The sequence below is a fragment of the Nerophis lumbriciformis genome, linkage group LG01 (genome assembly GCF_033978685.3).
Source record: "Nerophis lumbriciformis linkage group LG01, RoL_Nlum_v2.1, whole genome shotgun sequence".
In the NCBI taxonomy this organism is placed as follows: Eukaryota; Metazoa; Chordata; class Actinopteri; order Syngnathiformes; family Syngnathidae; genus Nerophis; species Nerophis lumbriciformis.
The window spans coordinates 62393249-62419861 of NC_084548.2; the positions used below are offsets into that span (position 1 = coordinate 62393249).

The 26613-nt window shown below is 30.6% G+C and overlaps 1 protein-coding gene across 1 annotated transcript in view; it reads right to left on the reverse strand.

The window, feature by feature from the left end:
• fgd (faciogenital dysplasia) overlaps positions 1-26613 on the reverse strand; it is a 148733-nt gene that overhangs the window by 820 nt on the left and 121300 nt on the right. The window contains exons 7-18 of the mRNA XM_061923500.2: positions 25468-25624; positions 21899-22037; positions 18775-18833; positions 14815-14961; positions 14611-14703; positions 14438-14517; positions 8371-8401; positions 6632-6736; positions 4004-4057; positions 3833-3934; positions 3629-3760; positions 889-1029 (exon numbers count right to left, since the gene is read on the reverse strand). Coding sequence (XP_061779484.2) covers positions 889-1029; positions 3629-3760; positions 3833-3934; positions 4004-4057; positions 6632-6736; positions 8371-8401; positions 14438-14517; positions 14611-14703; positions 14815-14961; positions 18775-18833; positions 21899-22037; positions 25468-25624 — 1240 coding nt within the window. The remainder of the gene's footprint in view (positions 1-888; positions 1030-3628; positions 3761-3832; positions 3935-4003; positions 4058-6631; positions 6737-8370; positions 8402-14437; positions 14518-14610; positions 14704-14814; positions 14962-18774; positions 18834-21898; positions 22038-25467; positions 25625-26613) is intronic.

The following is a 26613-nucleotide window of genomic DNA, read 5'->3' on the forward strand; positions in this document are numbered from 1 at the left end:
CAACATTTTAATCAACACAATGTATAATATGATGATGTCACCTTTGACACAACAACATAATCAGCACAATGTATAATGTGGTGTCATGTTTTTAAGTCATCTTTGACACAACATAATCAACACAATGTATAACAGGGGTCTCAGACACGCGGCACGCGGGCCAATTGCGGCCCGTGAGACGTTATTTTGCGGCCCCCAACTTAATATGAAAGCGAGCATATTTGCCAACCCTCCAGATTTTCCCGGGAGACTCCTAAATTTCAGTGCCCCTCCCAAAAATCTCCCGGGGCAACCATTCTCCCGAATAACTATATTAAGGCGTGCCGTGATGGCGTGGGGGGCGGAGCCACTTCAATTCAAATTCACATTGTTCAAAGGAACCAAATTAAAAAAAAGTCAGAATTGTGGAAATCTCCCCAAAAGTGTTCCCTGCGTTTGTGCTGCAAAATATTTTTTTGTCCAACTATTATAGTTTTAATGTTTAGGTTATTAACGTATAATTAACATGTACATTTTCATCACCATCCCCAACCTTGTTAAAATCACCAAAAAGTCGTTTCATTTTTGTGCTGCGAACATTTTTTGTTTAAGTATTATATTTGTTATTAACGTCATAACCAGTATATTTGCAATAATCATGTTATTTTAATAATTGCAATAATTATGTTATTTTAGTAATTGCAATGATAATGTTATTTCAATAATTACAATGATTATGTTATTTTAATAATTGCAATAATTCTGTTATTTTAGTAATTGCAATGATTATGTTATTTTATTAGTTGCAATGATAAATGGGTGAACTTTTCAAATGTCCACTTATTAATAGCAGCGGGATTGAGATTTTAGTCTTGCAATTCAAACTTGTGCGTGCGTGTTATGTCACACCTGTCCACTACTCTGCAGGTACAACACAAGAGGCTCCGCCTTCGTGACCGCCGCCCACATCTTAGTCCAAGTCTTTCCTTTCTCCTGCACGTGCATGTGAGCGCACAGCAAGCAGTTGTCCCCCGTCAGTGAAAGTTGTCTCTGGAAATATTACACAGACAGTCGGTTAAATATAGAAATAAATATCAAATATATAGTCAGTTAAATATAGAAATATATGTAAATATCAAAAATATAATCAGTTAAATACAGAAATATATACAAATATTCAATATATAGTCAGTTAAATGTAGAAATATATACAAATATTAAATATATAGTCAGTTAAATATAGAAATATATACAAATATTAAATATATAGTCAGTTAAATATAGAAATATATACAAATATTAAATATATAGTCAGTTAAATATAGAAATATATACAAATATTAAATATATAGTCAGTTAAATATAGAAATGTATAAAAATATTCAATATATAGTCAGTTAAATATAGAAATATATACAAATATTAAATATATAGTCAGTTAAATATAGAAATGTATAAAAATATTCAATATATAGTCAGTTAAATATAGAAATATATACAAATATTAAATATATAGTCAGTTAAATATAGAAATGTATAAAAATATTCAATATATAGTCAGTTAAATATAGAAATATGTATAAACACATCAAGTATATAGTCAGTTAAATATATACAAAAATATGAAATATACAGTCAGGTAAATATAGAAATATATATACAAATATTAAATAATCAGTTGAACATAGAAATATATATACAAATATTAAATATATGATCAGTTAAATATATAAAAATATTAAATATATAGTCAGTTAAACATAGAAATACATTAAAATATCAAACATATAATCAGTTAAATATAGAAATATATAGAAATATTAAATATATAGTCAGTTAAATATAGAAATATATATACAAATATTACATATATAATCAGTTAAATATAGAAATTTATAAAAATATTAAATATATACTAAGTTTAATAATTAAAAAAAAATAAAAGTATTAAATATATTATCAGTTAAACATAGAAATATATGAAAATATTAAATATATAGTCAGTTAAATATAGAAATATATATAAAAACATTAAATATATAGTCAGTTAAATATATATAAAAATCATTTCAATACAGAACTATACATAAAAATCTCAAATATATAATCAGTTAAATATAGGAATATATACAAACATTAAATATATAATCAGTTACATTTAGAAATATTTATACAAATACCAAATATACAATCAGTTAAAAAAATTAAAAAAAAGATATATATATATATATATATATATATATATATATATATATATATATATATATATACAAGTATTAAATATTTTATCAGTTAAATATAGAAATATATGAAAATATTAAATATATAGTCAGTTAAATATAGAAATATATATATATATATATATATATATATATATATATATAAAAACATTAAATATATAATCAGTTAAATATATATAAAAATCATTTAAATACAGAAATATATATACAAATCTCAAATATATAATCAGTTAAATATAGGAATATATAAAAACATTAAATATATAATCAGTTAAATATAGGGATATATAAAAACATTAAATATATAATCAGTTAAATTTATAAATATATATACAAATATCAAATATATAGTCAGTTAAAAAGAAAAATATATATAAAAGTATTAAATATATTATCAGTTAAATATAGAAATATATGAAAATATTAAATATATAGTCAGTTAAATATATATAAAAATAATTTAAATACAGAAATATATATATAACAATCTCAAATATATAATCAGTTAAATATAGAAATATATATACAAATACCAAACATATAATCAGTTAAAAAAATAAGTATATATATACAAGTATTAAATATTTGATCAGTTAAATATAGAAACATATATAAAAATCTCAAATATATAATCAGTTAAATATAACAATTATGAAATACATAGTCAGTTAAAAATAAAATATATACATACAAATATTAAATATATAATCAGTTAAATACAGAAATATATATAAAAAAGTATTAAATACATAGTCAGTTAAATATAAAAATATGAAATATATAGTCAGTTAAATATAGAAATGTATACAAGAATCAGGTAAATATATAAATATAAAAATATGAAATATATAGTCAGTTAAGTATACAAATATATATATATGTGTATATATATATATATATATGTGTGTATATATATATATATATATATATATATATATATATATACACATATTATATACTGTATATATATATATATATATACATATATATATATATATATATAATCAGTTAAATATAGAAATATATTAAAGTATTAAATACATAGTCAGTTAAATATAGAAATGTGTGTGTATATATATATATATATATATATATATATATATATATATATATATATAAATATATATATGAATATGAAATATATAGTCAGTTGAATAAAAAAAAAATATATATATAAAAGTATTAGATATATAGTCAGTTAAATATAGAAATGTATATATATAAAAATATGAAATATATTATCAGTTGAATATAAAAAAATATATACATAAGTATTAGATATATAGTCAGTTAAATATAGAAATATATATAAAAGTATTGAATATATAGTCAATTAAATATATAAATATTTGAAAATATGAAATATATAAAAATGGTGATAAATGTTGTAATTGAATCATTTGTGTGACCTCAGGCGCTGCTTTCTTCTTCTGCTCTCCGCCCACAGCCAGGAGGTCCAGACCCAGGCTGGCCTGGAAACACTCGGGACACAGTCGGCTGGTCTTGTTGTCCAAGGTTTTGGAGCACTTGGCGCAGATGGCCTGCAGAGGGACAGCACGTGTTGAGAAGACATGTTGGACAGTCACGTGACAGGAAGTGGAAGGCCTGCTCACTCCTCCGCACGACTTGCAGTGATGTTTGCGCTTGGTGAAGTTGAAGTTCTCGCTGCAGCCTTTGCACGTTTGTTTCTCTTTCTCCTTCTTCCTGGAACTCTTCTGCACACCACAAGTCCATCATCTCAACACAAAAGTCCATCAGGCATGAGCGCTTTTTCTCAAATTTACCCTTTCATGCAGGCGTTCGCCGTCTGAGTCCATGGACGTGTTGGACCAGGCACACTGAGGGGGCAAGAACAACAAGCTGCAGTGACACGGGTCTGCCACCAGGTGGCAGCAGAACAACACACTTCTTCTCCTGTGAGACCACGCTGGACTACAACTTCTGGGAGGGACCTCATCAGTGCTCATAACAAGGGTTCAAGCAGACAAAGACCAGGCTGATACGTCTACGCTGATTCTTCTCCTGATTGTTCCACAGATACCAGACTCATGCATCTACGCTGATTTTTCCACGTATACCAGACATTGATTCTCCTGATTGTTCCACGGATACCAAACAGACACATCTACGCTAGTTCTTCCACGTATACCAGACTGATGAATCTACATTGATTCTCCTGATTGTTCCATGGATACCAGACTGATACATCTGATACCAGACTCATAAATCTACACTGATTCTCCTGATTGTTCCATGGATAACCGCTTCATACGATTGTTCCACAGATACCAGACTGATAAATCTACGCTGATTCTTCTCCTGATTGTTCCATGGATACCAGACTGATACATCAACGCTGATACTTCTCCTGATTGTTCTACGGCTACCAGACTGACAAATCTACACTGATTCTCCTGATTGATCCATGGATACCAGACTGACAAATCTACGCTGATTCTTCTCCTGATTGTTCCATAAATACCAGACTGATACATCTACATTGATTCTCCTGATTGTTCCATGGATACCAGACTCATAAATCTATATTGTTTTTCCTGATTGTTCCATGGATACCAGACTCATATGATTGTTCCACAGACACCAGACTGATAAATCTACGCTGATTCTTCTCCTGATTGTTCCACGGATACCAGACTGATGCATCACCGCTGATTCTTCTCCTGATTGTTCCACGGATACCAGACTGATAAATCTACGCTGATTCTTCTCCTAATTGTTCCATGGAAACCAGACTGATACATCAACACTGATTCTTCTCCCGATTATTCCAAGGATACCAAACTGATAAATCTACACTGATTCTTCTACTGATTGTTCCATGGATATCAGACTGACAAATCTACACCGATTCTCCTGATTGTTCCATGGATACCAGACTCATAAATCTACATTGATTATTCTGATTGTTCCATGGATACCAGACTCATAAATCTATATTGTTTTTCCTGATTGTTCCATGGATACCAGACTCATATGATTGTTCCACAGACACCAGACTGGCAAATCTACGCTGATTCTTCTCCTGATTGTTCCATGAATACCAGACTGATCAATCTACATTGATTCTCCTGATTGTTCCATGAATACCAAACTGAAAAATCTACATTGTTTTTCCTGATTGTTCCATGGATACCAGACTCATATGATTGTTCCACAGACACCAGACTGATAAATCTACGCTGATTCTTCTCCTGATTGTTCCACTGATACCAGACTGATGCATCGCCGCTGATTCTTCACCTGATTGTTCCACGGATACCAGACTGATAAATCTACACTGATTCTTCTCCTAATTGTTCCATGGAAACCAGACTGATACAACTACACTGATTCTTCTCCCGATTATTCCAAGGATACCAGACTGATACATCTACGCTGATTTTTATCCTGATTGTTCCATTGATGCCAGACTGATACAGCTACGATGGTACTTCTTCTGATTGTCCCATGAATACCAGACTGATACATCTACACTGATTCTTCTCCTAATTGTTCCATGGATATCAGACTGACAAATCTACACCGATTTTCCTGATTGTTTCATGGATACCAGACTCATAAATCTACATTGATTATTCTGATTGTTCCATGGATACCAGACTGACAAATCTACACTGATTCTTCTCCTGATTGATACATGGACACCAGACTGACAAATCTACGCTGATTCTTCTCCTGATTGTTCCAGGAATACCAGACTGATACATCTACATTGATTCTCCTGATTGTTCCATGGATACCAAACTGAAAAATCTACATTGTTTTTCCTGATTGTTCCATGGATACCAGACTCATATGATTGTTCCACAGACATCAGACTGATAAATCTACGCTGATTGTTCCACGGATACCAGACTGATAAATCTATGCTGATTCTTCTCCTAATTGTTCCATGGAAACCAGACTGATACATCTACACTGATTCTTCTCCTGATTGTTCCAAAGATACCAGACTGATACATCTACGCTGATTTTTCTCCTGATTGTTCCATGGATGCCAGGCTGATACAGCTACGATGGTACTTCTCCTGACTGTCCCATGGATACCAGACTGATAAATCTACACTTATTCTTCTGATTGTTCCATGGATATCAGACTGACAAATTTACACCGATTCTCCTGATGGTTCCATGGATACCAGACTCATAAATCTACATTGATTATTCTGATTGTTCCATGGATACCAGACTGATAAATCTACACTGATTCTTCTCCTGATTGATCCGTAGCTACCAGACTGATAAATCTACCCTAATTTTTCTCCTGATTGTTCCATGATTACCAGACTAATAAATCTACCCTAATTCTTCTCCTGATCGTTCCATGTCTAGCAGACTGATAAATCTACGCTGATTCTTCTCCTGATTGTTCCCGGTATAGAGCAACTTACTGGTGATTCAGGAGCGTGATCATCCTCCCGTGAGAAGGAGTTATTGAAGGCTTTATTGAAGGTCTCGCTGTTCTGTTTGTGGCGCTCCATGGTGGCCCCGATCACCTGCACACATGCAAGCAGATGAGGATTATTGATGATGAGGATGCTGATGAAGATCACTTCTGAGAAGAGCCAACATCACTTCTGTATCGACCATTCTGCTGTTACAGTAATAATCACGCTGAGTTTGGACGCAGTCAGAGATGTAAATATTACAATGTTTACTATTCCCTCTGCCAGGGGCTTATATAATGTTGATGTTAGTTAGTTAGTTAGTTAGTTAGTTATTGGTTCAACAAATGTCCAACCATAGTTGAGTTCAAAAAGAGAAACAACAACATGAATTACAATAAATAGTAAACAAGAATTAGGTTTTGTAACAATCACAAGATGTTTATTATGTTTGTTATTTATGTATTTTACCTTGACTTTGTCTTTATATATGTACAGTATGTACTTATTTACAGTATGTGTACATGTATGTATTTATACACTATGGCTTCCTGTTCCACTCAGGCTTGAATACAAAGTCTCCCTACTAACCCACCTGTGCCTCCATGGAAATGCCCCCCTCTACCTCAAAGAATTGCTCACCCCCAACTTCTCCACACGACACCTCCGCTCCAGACAGGCTAACCTCCTCCAACCACCGAGGAAAAAGCTCCCAGTCTGTGGAACGCTCTCCCTGACCACCTGAGGGCACCACAGACTGTGGATGCTTTTAAAAAAGGCTTAAAAACCCTACTTTTTAAAAAAGCTTTTTTTTTTTTTTTAGATATATGCGTACTAGTTCTAGCTATTCTATTCTAGCTGTTCTAGTTTTTATTTTTTTTATTATCTTTTTATTTTTTTAATACACTGTAGCACTTTGAGGTTGTTTGCTCAATGTAAAGTGCTTTTACAAATAAAATATATTATTATTTGTACTGTATGTGTATATGTATGTACTTATATACAGTATATGTACTGTATGTGTATATGTATATACTTATATACAGTATAAGTACTGTATGTGTATATGTATGTACTTATATACAGTATATGTACTGTATGTGTATATGAGATGTAAATAATAATCAACCATTTGATTATTAAAAAGCTAACAATTTTTTGTTGTTTTAATTTTTTGTTTTATCTGTACATTACTGTATTATTATTATTATTATTATTGATTGCTGTTGCAGGAGACTGTTTATTAAAATAACCAACATTTATGCACAGAAATGTGAGAACTGGGATGAGAGAACAACTGATTTCATTTTGGGGCTGATCCGGATCACGGTCCAGACCTGCACCAGGACCTGATATCTTGTTGACTTTATTATTGTAATTATTAATATTATTGTACTTGTACAGTAGTTTGCATCTTTCTGACATCTTGGTGACCTCTTCTAGATTCACTAGTTTGTTACATTCACTTTCACTTTATTTCCGCCTTCAGCTTTCTCCTTTGTCTCCTTTCAATGAGACATCCTCCTCGTCCTCATCAAGCCAGTCAAACTTCTAATCATATTTTCTCTGGCCCAACGAGCTCAAAGTGAGGTTACAGTCGGTCGTTAGGAGACAATCAATTAGAGGAAGTCGTTAGCAAACACTTTTCTGTCCCCCACAGAGACGTTACGTAACGTCGGCCACCATCATGGTGTTTTGTTTTGATATAAACATCCTGCTCATAGGTCACATTCCAAACATCTCACCTGAATCCACTCTTCTTTCTCCTCAGCTGTCCTATCAGTCAAAACAAAACTTCAAGTTATTCTTCTTCATCTCGTACATTGAATCATATCAAGATTCGCTTTAAAATGTTTCATTATTAAAAACAAATGACGTATTAAAAATTATAGAATACACCCCCAATAAACACTATATACTTTATGCATATATATACATATATACATAATGTATGTGCATATATATATATATACATATATATATATGCACATACTTATATATATATATATATATATATATATATATATATATGTATGTGTGGGGAAAAAATCACAAGACTACTTCATCTCTACAGGCCTGTTTCATGAGGGGTTCCCTCAATCATCAGGAGATTTTAATGGAAGCATTCACATACCATGGTTTATATAGGACACAGAGTGGGTAGGTACAGGCTGGCGTAGGGGCGTGGTGATTGGCTCATGTGTTACCTAGGAGGTGTTTCCGTCTGTGGCGGCATGCTGATACAATTTCGCTGCGCTTGTTGAGGGATGACAGGTCTGGACGGTATATAATAAACAGTTTCTCTTTCAAGCATAGGTTGCATCTTTTATTACCACTATTGTAAGGTGTGCTGGATGCAAGAATTTGCCATGTTATTGAATATTCAACATTATTGTCTTTGAGGTCCCAAATGTGTTTGCTGAGTTCTGTGGTATTCCGCAGGTTTTGGTTCCTGAAAGAAGCCTTGTGATTGTTCCATCTGGTTTTAAACTCTCCCTTAGTTAATCCTACATATGAGGGAGAGTTTAAAACCAGATGGAACAATCACAAGGCTTCTCAGCAAACACATTTGGGACCTCAAAGACAATAATGTTGAATATTCAATAACATGGCAAATTCTTGCATCCAGCACACCTTACAATAGTGGTAATAAAAGATGCAACCTATGCTTGAAAGAGAAACTGTTTATTATATACCGCCCAGACCTGTCATCCCTCAACAAGCGCAGCGAAATTGTATCAGCATGCCGCCACAGACGAAAACCTCCTAGGTAACACCTGAGCCAATCACCACGCCAGCCTGTACCTACCCACTCTGTGCCCTATACAAACCATGGTATGTGAATGCTTCCATTAAAATCTCCTGATGATTGAGGGAACCCCTCATGAAACAGGCCTGTAGAGATGAAGTAGTCTTGTGATTTTTTTCCCCACACATACATATATTGCGCTCTACTACGGTATCGAGCACTATTTTTTGGATAACCTTATTAAGACATATATATATATATATATATATATATATATATACAGAGAGAGAGAGAGAGAGAGAGAGAGAGAGAATATATATATATACATATATATATTTATATATAGAGAGAGAGAGATGGATAGATATATATGTATGTATATATAAACAAATATATATATGCACATATATATATATGCACATACAGTATATATATATGTGCACATATACATACATATAGATGTATGTACATACACACAGACATTATACATACATACATACATACATACATACAATAAAGTACTATCTATCTATACATATGTATGTATATACATACATACATACATTACATACAATAAAGTACTATCTATCTATACATATGTATGTATCTACATACATACAGTACATACATACATACAATAAAGTACTATCTATATATATGTATGTATATACATACATACATACATACATACAATAAAGTACTATCTATCTATACATATGTATGTATATACATACATACATACACTACATACATACATACATACATACAATAAAGTACTATCTATCTATACATATGTATGTATATACATACATACATTACATATATACATACATTACATACATACATACATACAATAAAGTACTATCTATACATATGTATGTACTGTATGTATGTATATACATACATACATACAGTACATACATACATACTATCTATACATATGTATGTATATACATACATACATACATACATACATACAATAAAGTACTATCTATCTATACATATGTATGTATATACATACATACAGTACATACATACATACAATAAAGTACTATCTATATATACATATATATACATATGTATACACATATATATATATATATAGAGAGAGAGAGAGAATATATATATACATATATATATATAGCGAGAGAGAGATGGATAGATATATATGTATGTATATATAAACACATATATATATGCACATCTATATATATGCACATACAGTATATATATATATATATATATATATATATATATATATGTGCACATATATATACATACATATAGATGTACGTACGTACGTACATACATACATACATACATTATATGAATACATACATACAATAAAGTACTATCTATCTATACATATGTATGTATATACATACATTATATATATATATATATATATATATATATATATATATATATATATATGTGCACATATATATACATACATATAGATGTACGTACATACATACATACATACATACATACATTATATGAATACATACATACAATAAAGTACTATCTATCTATACATATGTATGTATATACATACATTACATACATACATACATACATTACATACATACATACAATAAAGTACTATATATCTATACATATGCATGTATATACATACATACAGTACATACATACATACATACAATAAAGTACTATCTATACATATGTATGTATATACATACATACATACATACATACATACATACATACATACAATAAAGTACTATCTATCTATACATATGTATGTATATACATACATACATGCATACACTACATACATACATACATACACTACATACATACATACATTACATACATACATACAATAAAGTACTATCTATCTATACATATGTATGTATATACATACATACATTACATATATACATACATTACATACATACAATAAAGTACTATCTATCTATACATATGCATGTACTGTATGTATATACATACATACATTACATACATACAGTACATACATACATACATACATACATACATACATACATACAATAAAGTACTATCTATTCATATGTATGTATATACATACATACATACATACACTACATACATACATACATACATACAATAAAGTACTATCTATCTATACATATGTATGTATATACATACATACAGTACATACATACATACAATAAAGTACTATCTATCTATACATATGTATGTATATACATACATACAGTACATACATACATACAATAAAGTACTATCTATATATATGTATGTATATACATACATACATACATTACATACATACAATAAAGTACTATCTATCTATACATATGTATGTATATACATACATACATTACATACATACATACATACAAACATACAATAAAGTACTATCTATCTATACATATGTATGTACTGTATGTATATACATACATACATTACATACATACAGTACATACATACATACATACATACATACATACATACAATAAAGTACTATCTATTCATATGTATGAATATACATACATACACTACATACATACATACATACAATAAAGTACTATCTATCTATACATATGTATGTATATACATACATACAGTACATACATACATACAATAAAGTACTATCTATCTATACATATGTATGTATATACATACATACAGTACATACATACATACAATAAAGTACTATCTATATATATGTATGTATATACATACATTACATACATACAATAAAGTACTATCTATCTATACATATGTATGTATATACATACATACATTACATACATACATACATACATACATACATACATACAATAAAGTACTATCTATCTATACATATGCATGTACTGTATGTATATACATACATACATTACATACATACAGTACATACATACATACATACATACATACATACATACATACAATAAAGTACTATCTATTCATATGTATGTATATACATACATACATACATACACTACATACATACATACATACATACAATAAAGTACTATCTATCTATACATATGTATGTATATACATACATACAGTACATACATACATACAATAAAGTACTATCTATCTATACATATGTATGTATATACATACATACAGTACATACATACATACAATAAAGTACTATCTATCTATACATATGTATGTATATACATACATACATTACATACATACATACATACAAACATACAATAAAGTACTATCTATCTATACATATGTATGTATGTATATACATACATACATACATACATTACATACATACAGTACATACATACAATAAAGTACTATCTATACATATGTATGTATATACATACATACATTACATACAATAAAGTAATATCTATCTATACATACTATATATATACATATATATATATATATGTATACACATACATATATATATATATATATATATATATTTATAGAGAGAGAGAGAGAGAGAGAGAATAAATATATACATATGTATATATATAGCGAGAGAGAGAGATGGATAGATATATATGTATGTATATATAAACATATATATATATATATATATGCACATCTATATACATGCACATACAGTATATATATATGTGCACATATACATACATATAGATGTACGTACATACATACATACATTATACATACATACATAACATACAATAAAGTACTATCTATCTATACATACTATATATATATATACATATATATATATGTATACACATATATATATAAATATATATATATATATATATATATATATATATATATATATATATATATATATATAGAGAGAGAGAGAGAGAATATATATATACATACATATATATATATATAGCGAGAGAGAGAGATGGATATATATGTATGTATGTATATATAAACATATATATATATGCACATCTATATATATGCACATACAGTATATATATATGTGCACATATATATACATATATATACATACATATAGATGTACGTACATACATACATACATACATTACATACAATAAAGTACTATCTATCTATACATATGTATGTATATACATACATACATACATACAATAAAGTACTATCTATGCATATGTATGTATATACATACATACATACATACATACATACAGTACATACATACATACAATAAAGTACTATCTATACATATGTATGTATGTATATACATACATACATACATACATACATACAATAAAGTACTATCTATCTATACATATGTATGTATATACATACATACATACATTACATACATACATACATACATACATACATACAATAAAGTACTATCTATCTATACATATGTATGTATGTATATACATACATACATACATTACATACATACAGTACATACATACATACATACAATAAAGTACTATCTATCTATACATATGTATGTATGTATATACATACATACATACATTACATACATACATACATTACATACATACAATAAAGTACTATCTATACATATGTATGTATATACATACATACATACATACATACATACAATAAAGTACTATCTATCTATACATATGTATGTATATACATACATACATACATTACATACATACATACAATAAAGTACTATCTATCTATACATATGTATGTATGTATATACATACATACATACATTACATACATACATACATACATACAATAAAGTACTATCTATCTATACATACTGTATATATACATATATATATATGTATACACACACATATATATATATATATATATATATATATATATATATATATGTTTATTTATATATATATATATATATATATATATATATATATATATATATGTTTATTTATATATATATATATATATATATATATATATATATATATATATATATATATATATATATATATATATATATAAATAAACATATATATATATACAGATTTATTCCATTGTATTTTGTATGCATCTTCCAGATACACAAATTTCAAAAAGAAAAATCTATTTAAAAAAATGTAAATCTAATTTGAGACATTTGAAGTTCTTCAGTTGAAAAGATTTTAGACTTTTGATGAAGTCCTGGAGTGAAAGTAAAAGCTGACCTGGCTTGAAGTTCCAGTGAACGCTGCTTGCCAATAATTGCAAAGGTGTGAGGAAGATTCTGCTTCACGTTCTCCTGCACCTGAGATCCAAGCGGAGAAAAAATGATATTAGTAATAATTTGCATGGGTGAATAAGTCAAGTGGGTTTGAGAAGAGAGAAGAAAGAAGAAGACCTCCATGCCAGCGATGTCAATCCTCTCCCTGACGCTGAACTTCTGGCCCATCAGTCGCAGTTTAGGCACACAGTAGAGCAGCATGTTGTTGAACTGACAGCAAACGCAGACATTAGTGTCAGAAATCATCTTATTATGGATAAAAGATGTCCAAGTCACCAAGTAGGAAATCATATCATTATGGATAAAAGATGTCCAAGTCACCAAGTAGAGGTATCTGTCTTGTGCTGTTCCGTTCTTGGCCGACATCTTCTTGATGTGACCTTCCTTGATGAGCTCGTTGGCTGGATTGACGATGTCCTCCTCGCCTCCCAGACGCTCGTACACCTCCAGCAGCTTGTGCATCTTCTCCTGCGCCCCACAACACCTCATGTCACCACCGGAGGGCGCCACTTGCTCACAGCAGATACAGTGCAACCTCCATGTACCAACTGACAACCTTTCCATTTAGGAACTTTTACATGGAGCCAACTTGTGCGAACTATGTCTCTGTGTACCAACATTCATTCACGCATTCATTCATTCACTCACTCATTCACCCATTTAGTCATTCACGCATTCATTATTTATTCATTCAGTCACTCATTCATCCATTCACTCACTCACTCATTCGTGCATTCATCCATTCATTCACACACTCATTGATTTATCCATTCACTCACTCATGTATTCTTTCACCCATTTATTTATTCACTCATTCATTATCATTTCATTTATTCACTCACTCTTTCATCCATTTATCAATGTATTCATTCTTTCACTTTCATTTATTCATGCTCTCATCCATTCATTTATTATCTCACCCATTTATTCATTCACTCACTCATTCATTTATTCTTTCACCCATGTGTACCTTCATTATTATTTCATTTATTCACTCACTCTATCATTGATTCACTCATTCATTCATCAATGTATTTATTAATTCACTCTGTCATTTATTAATTCTCTCATTCATTTATTAATTCACTCACTCTTTCATCCATCCACTCATTCATTTATCAATTCACTCATTTCATTCACCCACCCTTTCATCCATTCACTCATTCATTTATCAATGTATTCATTCTTCCACTTTCATTTATTCATTCTCTAATTCATTCATTTATTCACTCATTTATTCTTTCACCCCTTTATTCATTCACTCGTTCATTTATTCTTTCACCCATTTATACCTTCATTATTTCATTTATTCACTCACTCTCTCATTCATTCACTCATTCATTTATCAATGTATTTATTCATTCACTCTGTAATTTATTCATTCCCTCATTTATTAATTCACTCACTCTTTCATCCATCCACTCATTCATTTATCAAGTCAGTCATTTCATTCACTCACTCTTATCCATTCACTCATTCATTTATCAATGTATTCATTCTTTCACTTTCATTTATTCATTCTCTCATTCATTCATTCATTCATTCATTCACTCAATTATTCTTTCACCCATTTATTCATTCACTCACTCATTTATTATTTCACCTTCATTATTCTTTCATTTATTCACTCACTCTCTCATTCATTCACTCATTCATTTATCAATGCATTTATTAATTCACTCTGTCATTTATTCATTATCTCATTCATTTATTAATTCACTCACTCTTTCATCCATCCACTCATTCATTTATCAATGTATTCATTCATTCACGCTTTCATTTATTAATTCTCTCATTCATTTATTAATTCACTCATTCATTAATTCACTCTTTAATTCATTCACTCTTTCATCCGTTCACTCATTCGTTAATTCATTCACTAGTAGCAATAAGGTTGTTAAAGTTAAAAATGTTTATGATTTCTGATCATTTGTGAGGACACCAAAATGACTTCTGTGTGTGTTGGCAGAGCAGCATACACAGAACAGTTCAGATTGCCGTTGTTGTTGTGTTTTGTAATAGATAGAAAGGAGATCCTTCACCTCCTTGTTATGTTTGATGTACATTACTTGTAGTACTTTATTTTGTCTTCAAAGTGTGCAAACCTTCCCTAAAATAAGGATTTTTGTCCAGGCCGGAACCAATTATTCATGTTTACATTGGAGTAATTTGCTTCCCTACTCAAACTTTTCCATTGACACACCCTGTCTAAGAACCTATTAGGTTTGTAAATGGAGGTTCCACTGTATTATATTTCTTCATTGATCATGTGACCACTTTTGGAGGAAATTCAAAATACGAGTCAGATACAGGAAAGTGATGACGAAGATGCGAGTTACTGAAAACCACAACTTCCTGTCTGAAATAACTCATAACACTTCTTCCTTCACTCATATATCATATCTGTATCGCATTCGTATCATATCACATCACATTATATCAGCATTGTGACATAGCATATCGTTTTAGCATCGCATCGAATTATAATCAAATTGTATGTTATCATATGATATCATACATTATAAACATTTATATCAGCATTATTCGTATCATATATCATATTGTATCACATATCCTATCGTGTCATATACATCAAGTCATATCATAACGTATCATATATCCTATTGTATCATATATCATTGTATCATGTATCATATTGTATCATGTAACATATTGTATCATATATCATATTGTATCATGTATCATATGGTATCATATAGCATATGGTATCATGTATCATATGTATTGTATGGTATCATGTATCACATGGTATCAGGTATCATAACATATTGTGTCATGTATCATATATCAAATGGTATCATGTATCATATCGTATCATATATCTTATTGTATTATATATCATATTGTATCATGTATCATATTGTATCATATATCACAAGGTATCATGTATCATAATCATATCATATTGTATCATATCATAAATAATACCGTATAATGTATCATATTGTATCATATATCATATAAAATCATATATCACATGGTATCATGTATCATATATCATATTGTATCATACATCATATCATATATAAAATCTTTTATCATATGGTATCATATATCATATCGTTTCATACATCATATCGTATCATATGCCATATGGTATCATATATCATATGGTATTATATATCATATTGTATCATATATCATTGTATCAAGTATTATATGGTATAATGTATCATATTGTATATATCACATGGTATCATATCTTATCATACATCATATTGTATCATATTATTTCATATATATCATATCATATCATGTATCATATTGTATCATATACGATCATATATCATATGGTATCATATATCATCATCTATCAAATTGTATCATATCATTTCATATATCTTATCATATCATATCATATTGTATCATATATCATATACGAGCATACATCATATGGCATCATATATCATCATCTATCATATTGTATCATATATGTCATATATTATCATATATAATATGGTATCATTTATCATATTTTATCGTATATCATATGGTATCATATATCATATTGTATCATATATCATTGTATTATGTATTATATGCTATTATGTATCATATTGTATCATATATCATATGCGGTCATATATCATATGGTATCATATATCATCATCTATCATATTGTATCATATATGTCATATATTATCATACATAATATGGTATCATTTATCATATTGTATCGGTATCATATATCATATGGTATCATATATCATTGTATTATGTATTATATGGTATTATGTATCATATTGTATCATATATCACATGGTATCATATCTTATACATCATATTGTATCATATATCATATGATATCATATATCATATCGTATCATGTATCATATTGTATGATGTATCACATGGTATCATATCTTATACATCATATTGTATCATATATCATATCATTTCATATATAATATCATATTGTATCATATATCATATGGTATCATATATCATATCGTATTATATTGTATCATATATCATATGGTATCATAAATCATATAAGATCATATATCATATGGTATCATATATCATCATCTATCATATTGTATCATATATGTCATATAGTATCATATATTATATGGTATCATTTATCATATTGTATTGTATATCATATGGTATCATGTATCATATTGTATCATATATCATATCGTATCATAGATCGCATGGTATCATAAATCATATAGTATCATATATCATATCAAATGGTATCATATGGTATCATATATGGTATGATGCCAGATGAGAAAATGAGATGAGAAGTCTCACCATCTTCTTGATGGCTGCATTGGAATGATTTGCTGCTGTAGAAATTAACTCCAACGCTTCTGTGGGGGAAAGAAAGAAATACAAATATTAAATATTGTTGTGATGACACATCAGCCAACATGCTACACAACTTGGTAACACAACAACCTGATACAAATGTAAACCACACAACTTGGTAACACAACAACATGATACAAATGTAAACAAAACAACTTGGTAACACAACACCATGTTACAAATGTAAACAGCACAACTTGGTAACACGACAACGTGATACAAATGTAAACAACAGAACTTGGTAACACAACAACATGATACAAATGTAAACAACACCACTTGGTAACACAACAACATGATACAAATGTAAACAAAACAACTTGGTAACACAACAACATGATACAAATGTAAACAAAACAACTTGGTAACACAACACCATGTTACAAATGTAAACAGCACAACTTGGTAACACGACAACGTGATACAAATGTAAACAACAGAACTTGGTAACACAACAACATGATACAAATGTAAACAACACCACTTGGTAACACAACAACATGATACAAATGTAAACAAAACAACTTGGTAACACAACAACATGATACAAATGTAAACAAAACAACTTGGTAACACAACACCATGTTACAAATGTAAACAGCACAACTTGGTAACACGACAACGTGATACAAATGTAAACAACAGAACTTGGTAACACAACAACATGATACAAATGTAAACAAAACAACTTGGTAACACAACACCATGTTACAAATGTAAACAACAGAACTTGGTAACACAACACCATGTTACAAATGTAAACAGCACAACTTGGTAACACGACAACGTGATACAAATGTAAACAACAGAACTTGGTAACACAACAACATGATACAAATGTAAACAACACCACTTGGTAACACAACAACATGATACAAATGTAAACAACACCACTTGGTAACACAACAACATGATACAAATGTAAACAAAACAACTTGGTAACACAACACCATGTTACAAATGTAAACAGCACAACTTGGTAACACGACAACGTGATACAAATGTAAACAACAGAACTTGGTAACACAACAACATGATACAAATGTAAACAACACCACTTGGTAACACAACAACATGATACAAATGTAAACAACACCACTTGGTAACACAACAACATGATACAAATGTAAACAAAACAACTTGGTAACACAACAGCATGTTACAAATGTAAACAGCACAACTTGGTAACACGACAACATGATACAAATGTATACAACAGAACTTGGTAACACAACAACATGATACAAATGTAAACAACACCACTTGGTAACACAACAACGTGATACAGATGTAAACAACACAACTTGGTAACAGAACAACATGATACACATGTAAACAACACAACTCGGTAACACAACAACCTGATACAAATGTAAACAGCACAACTTGGTAACACAACAACATGACATTAATGTAAACAACACAACTTGGTAACACAACAACATGACACAAATGTAAACAACACAACTTGGTAACACAACAATATGGTACAAATGTAAACAACACAACAACATGATACAAATGTAAACAACAAAACCTGGTAAGACAACAACATGACACAAATGTAAACAACACAACTTGGTAACACAACGGCATGATACAAATGTAAACAGCACAACTTGGTAACACAACAACAAGGTACAAATGTAAACAACACAACAACATGCTACAAATGTAAACAACACTACTTGGTAACACAACAACATGATACAAATGTAAACAACACAACTTGGTAACACAACAACATGACACAAATGTAAACAACACAGCTTGGTAACACAACAACATGACACAAATGTAAACAGCACAACTTGGTAACACATCAACATGGTACAAATGTAAACAACACAACAACATGATACAAATGTAAACAACACAACTTGGTAACACAACAACGTGATACAAATGTAAACAGCACAACTTGGTAACACAACAACGTGATACAAATGTAAACAACACAACAACGTGATACAAATGTAAACAGCACAACTTCGTAACACAACAATGTGATACAAATGTAAACAACACAAATTGGTAACAGAACAACATGACACTAATGTAAACAACACAACTTGGTAACACAACAACATGATACAAATGTAAACAACACAACTTGGTAACACATCAACATGATACAAATGTAAACAACACAACTTGGAAACACAACAACATGATACTAATGTAAACAACACAACTTGGTAACACAACAACATGATACAAATGTAAACAACACAACTTGGTAACACAACAACATGATACAAATGTAAACTACACAACTTTGTACCACAACAACATGATACACATGTAAACAACACAACTTGGTAACACAACAACATGATACAAATGTAAACAACACAACGTGGTAACACAACAACGTGATACAAATGTAAACAGCACAACTTGGTAACACAACAACATGATACAAATGTAAACAACACAACTTGGTAACAGAACAACATGACATTAATGTAAACAACACAACTTGGTAACACAACAAAAAGATACAAATGTAAACTACACAACTTTGTACCACAACAACATGATACACATGTAAACAACACAACTTTGTAACACAACAACATGATACAAATGTAAACAACACACCTTGGTAACACAACAACGTGATACAAATGTAAACAGCACAACTTGGTAACACAATAACGTGACACAAATGTTATTGTTACCAAGTTGTGTTGTTTACATTTGTATTATGTTGAATAATATAAATGTAAACAATACAACTTTGTAGAGAGAAATAGGCTGTCATCAAGTCTGCCATGATTAGTAGTGTTGTTGTTGTTGAAGGGGAAGTGAGTGTTGTGATGCGTCTTGTGAAATCAATACTTAAATTTATGAAATTATGTAAATATGACATGTTATTATGAATGTTACCAGATACTACATATGAAGACAATGTTCCAAAACAAGTGCAGTTCCCCTTTAAGAGGCAGGGAGAACCTGCACAGACCAAATCCTCCTCCAGCACTTTGTTCCATGATTTCATGAGAAAATGAAAGTGAAAGTGTAAGTTTGAAAGTAAAACCGGAGAGCGTGTTGTTCTTCTTACTTTCGGTGTCTTTGCGGTCGAGGGCGTCGTCAGGCAGCTTCTTCAGGTAGTCTTTGAGCAAGAGTTCGTAACGCGGGATCCTCTGGACCGGTTCTAGCATGTGGTGCTGCAAGGTCAGGTTCCCACACACGTCCTCTTTCTGTTTGCATTCAAGAACAAAAACACTTTTACCATGCTAGCAGTTTACACTAGCATTGTAGCTCATTTTTTTATGTTAAAATGTAAAAATTATGTAATTTTAATCTTGGCGCCATCTTGCAAATATGCTTTTTTTATTTTCATTTTAGCATGCTAACATTGGTATGCTAACAGTTTACACTAGCATTGTAGGTAATTTTTTTATGTTAAAATGTAAAAATCATGTAATTTTAATCTTGGCGCCATCTTGCAAATATGCTTTTTTATTTTTTTTCATGTTAGCATGCTAACATTGGTATGCTAACATTGGTATGCTAACAGTTTATACTACTAGCCTGGTAGCTCATTTTGTATGCTTAAAGGTAAAAATCATGTATTTTTAATCTTGGTGCCATCTGGAAGTATGCTAAAATTCCCCATGTTAGCATGCTAACAGTGGTATGCTAACAGTTTATACTAGCATTGCAGCTCTTTTTTTATTTTAAAATGAAAAAATCATGTAATTTTAATCTTGGCGCCATCTTGCAAATATGCTTTTTTATTTTTATTTTTTTCATGTTAGCATGCTAACATTGGTATGCTAACAGTTTATACTACTAGCCTGATAGCTCATTTTGTATGTTAAAACGTAAAAATCATGTGTTTTTAATCTCGTGCCCTGACAGTGGTATGGTAACAGTTTATACTAGCATTGTAGCTCTTTTTTTTATGTTTAAATGTAAAAATAACGTATTTTTAATCTTGGCGCCATCTTGCAAACATGCTATTTTTTCCCCTCATGTTAGCATGCTAACATTGGTATGCTAACAGTTTATACTACTAGCCTGGTAGCTCATTTTGTATGTTTAAAGGTAAAAATCATGTATTTTTAATCTTGGTGCCATCTTGAAGTATGCTAACATTCCCCATGTTAGCATGCTAACAGTAGTATGCTAACAGTTTATACTAGCATTGTAGCCCATTTTATATGTTTGAAATGTAAAAATCCATCCATCCATCTCCTACCGCTTATCCAAACATCATGTATTTTTAATCTTGGTGCCATCTTGAAGTATGCTAACATTCACCATGTTAGCATGCTAACAGTGTTGTGCTAACAGTTTATACTAGCATTTTAGCTAACTTTGTAGCGACGTTTAAACCTAAAAATCATGGATTTTTCTTTACTTGGCGCTATCTTGCAACTATGCTAACTTTTCCCAGGTTAGCATGCTAACATTTGTATGCTAACAGTTTATTCTAGAATTTCAGATAATCATGTAACTACGTTTAAACCTATGTTAGCATGCTAACATTCCCCATGTTAGCATGCTAACAGTGTTATGCTAACAGTTTATACTAGCATTTCAGCTAACTTTGTAGCGACGTTTAAACCTAAAAATCATGGATTTTTTAACTTGCTGCCATCTTGTAACTATGCTAACTTTTCCCAGGTTAGCATGCCAACAGTTAATTCTAGAATTTCAGCGAATTATGTAGCTACGTTTAAGCCTATGTTAGCATGCTAACATTCCCCATGTTAGCATGCTAACAATTGTATGCCAACAGTTTATACGAGCATTTCAGCTAACTTTGTAGCGACGTTTAAACCTAAAAATCATGGATTTTTTTTACTTGGCGCTATCTTGCAACTATGCTAACGTTTCCCAGGTTAGCATGCTAACATTGGTATGCAAACAGATTATTCTAAAATTTCAGCGAATTATGTAGCTACGTTTAAACCTATGTTAGCATGTTAACAGTTCTTACTAGCATTGTAACTAATTTTGAACACCAATACCTAAAAATCATGTATTTTGATACTTGCCGTCATCTTTAAAGTATGGTAACTGTTTCTATGTTTTTTTGCTAATATTTTCGTTATTGTTGATGGTATAAACCGTTAAATCGAGATTGCACTTATTTTGTGTTGTCTTGTAAATTGCTAACTGCTTCTTTGTTCTAATGTTTATACATGCATTTTGGCTAATTGTATTGGTGTAAACCTAAAAATCATAGTTTACCATATTTTTTTGTACTTTGTGCCATCTTGTAAGTATGCTAACTGATGCTAACTTTTTTTTTTTTTTTTTTTTTTTTTTACTAATTACTCGCATTCTATTTTTGTAGCAGCGTTTAAACATAAAAATCATGTATCGTAATACTTGGCGCCATCTTGATGTATGCTAACTTTTCCGATGTTGTTGGGATATACCTAAAAATCTAAGATTGTTTTTATTTTGTGTCATCTTATCGTATATCAACTGCTTCCTTGTTAGCATGCTAATGTTTATACATGTACTTTAGCAAATTTTTTTGGTATAAACCTAAAATTCATATTTTATCTTTTTTTTTTGTACTTTGTGCCATTTTGTATGTATGCTAATTGCTTCTTTTCTAGCATGCTAACATTGATTTACTAATTACTAGCATTTTAATTTTGTAGCTACGTTTAAATGTAAAAATCATGTATTTTAATATTTGGCGCCTTCTTGATGTCTGCTAACGTTTCCCATATTGTTGAAATAAACCAAAACATCAAGGATGTATTTATTTTGTGCCATCTTGTAAGCATGCTAACTGCTTCCTTGTTAGCATACTAACATTTTAAATGATCATTTTAGCTCATTTTGTTGGTATAAACCTAAAAATCAAGGATGTACTTATTTTGTGCCATCTTGTAAGTATGCTAACTGCTTCTTTGTTAGCATGCTAACTTTTTTATTTAGCATTTTAGCTAATTTTGTTGATATAAACCTAAACATCAAGGATGTATTTATTTTGTGTCATCTTGTAAATATGCTAACTGCTTCTTTGTTAGCATGCTAACATTTCAAATTAGCATTTTAGCTCATTCTGTTGGTAAAAACCTAAACATCAAGGATGTATTTATTTTGTGCCATCTTGTAAGTATGCTAACTGCTTCTATGTTAGCATGCTAACGTTTTTAAATTAGCATTTTAGCTCATGTTGTTGGTATAAACCTAAACATCAAGGATGTATTTATTTTGTGCCATCTTGTAAGTATGCTAATTGCTTCTTTGTTAGCATGCTAATGTTTTAAATAAGCATTTTAGCACATTTTGTTGATATAAACCTAAAAATCAAGGATGTATTTATTTTGTGCCATCTTGTAAGTATGCTAACTGCTTTGGTTTTAGCATGCTAAAATTTAAATTAGCATTTTAGCTCATTTTGTTGGTATAAACCTACAAATCAATGATGTATTTATTTTGGGCCATCTTGTAAGTATGCTAACTGCTTTGGTGTTAGCATGCTAAAATTTTAAATTAGCATCTTAGCTAATTTTGTTGGTATAAACCTAAACATCAAGGATGTATTTATTTTGTGCCATCTTGTAAGTATGCTAACTGCTTCGTTGTTAGCATGCTAACGTATTAAATGAGCATTTTATCTGATTTAAAATAATTTTGGACACAAAGAACACTTACCTGTATGTTCTGCACGACACTCTTGAACTGGGACGAGCGTTGAGTCCAGGTGTTGACCAGGTCCATGGCTCGGTCAAAGTTCTTCACGTACTCGCCGTACATTTTCATGAAGGGTGCAAGTTTCTGCAGGATGTCGCCGATACGAGGGTTGGACTTCCTGTTTTGGTTTTTCAAAATAAATAGGACACATTTAAACAAGGACAAGTTGTGTAAGGACAATAAATTGTGACGACAAGACACTTGATGAGATAAAACAACTGAAAAAGGATAAGAAATAATTTTAAAGAACTACAGAAATTCAGAGGTTCCTTGCTGGTCTATGTTCTATGTCTGATGGTTCCTTGCTGTTTTATGTTCTATGCATGAAGGTCCCTTGCTGTCTATGTCCTAAGTTGTATGTAGAACGTCCCTTGCTGTACTATCTTCTATGCATGATGGTTCCTTGCTCACTATGTTCTATTCATGAAGGTTCCTTGCTGTACTATGTCTGATGGTTCCTTGCTGTACTATCTTCTATGCGTGATGGTTCCTTGCTGTTGTATGTTTGATGGTTCATTGCTGTTTTATGTTCTATGTATGATGGGTCATTGCTGTTCTATGTTTTATGCATGATGGTTCCTTGCACGAAGGTTCCTTGCTGTCTATGTTCTATACATGAAAGTTCCTTCCTGTTCTTTGTTCTATGCATAATGGTTCATTGCTGTTCTATGCATGAAGGTTCCTTGCTGCTCAATGTTCTATGTATGATGGTTCCTTGCTGTGCAATGGTCTATGCATGAAGGTTCCTTGCTCCTATGTGCTATGGCTGATCGGTCCTTGTGGTTCTATGGGCTATGTATGAAGGGTCCTTGCTGTTCTACGTTCTATACATGAAGGTTCCTTGCTGTTGTATGTGCTAAGTTGTATGTAGAAGGGTTCCCTGCTGTTCACTGTGCTATGCATGAAGGTTCCTTGCTGTTGTATGTGCTAAGTTGTATGTAGAAGGGTTCCTTGCTGTTCACTGTTCTATGCATGAAGGTTCCTTGTTGTTGTATCTGCTAAATTGTATGTAGAAGGCTTCCCTGCTGTTCACTGTTCTATGCATGAAGGTTCCTTGCTGTTGTATCTGCTAAGTTGTATGTAGAAGGGTTCCCTGCGGTTCACTGT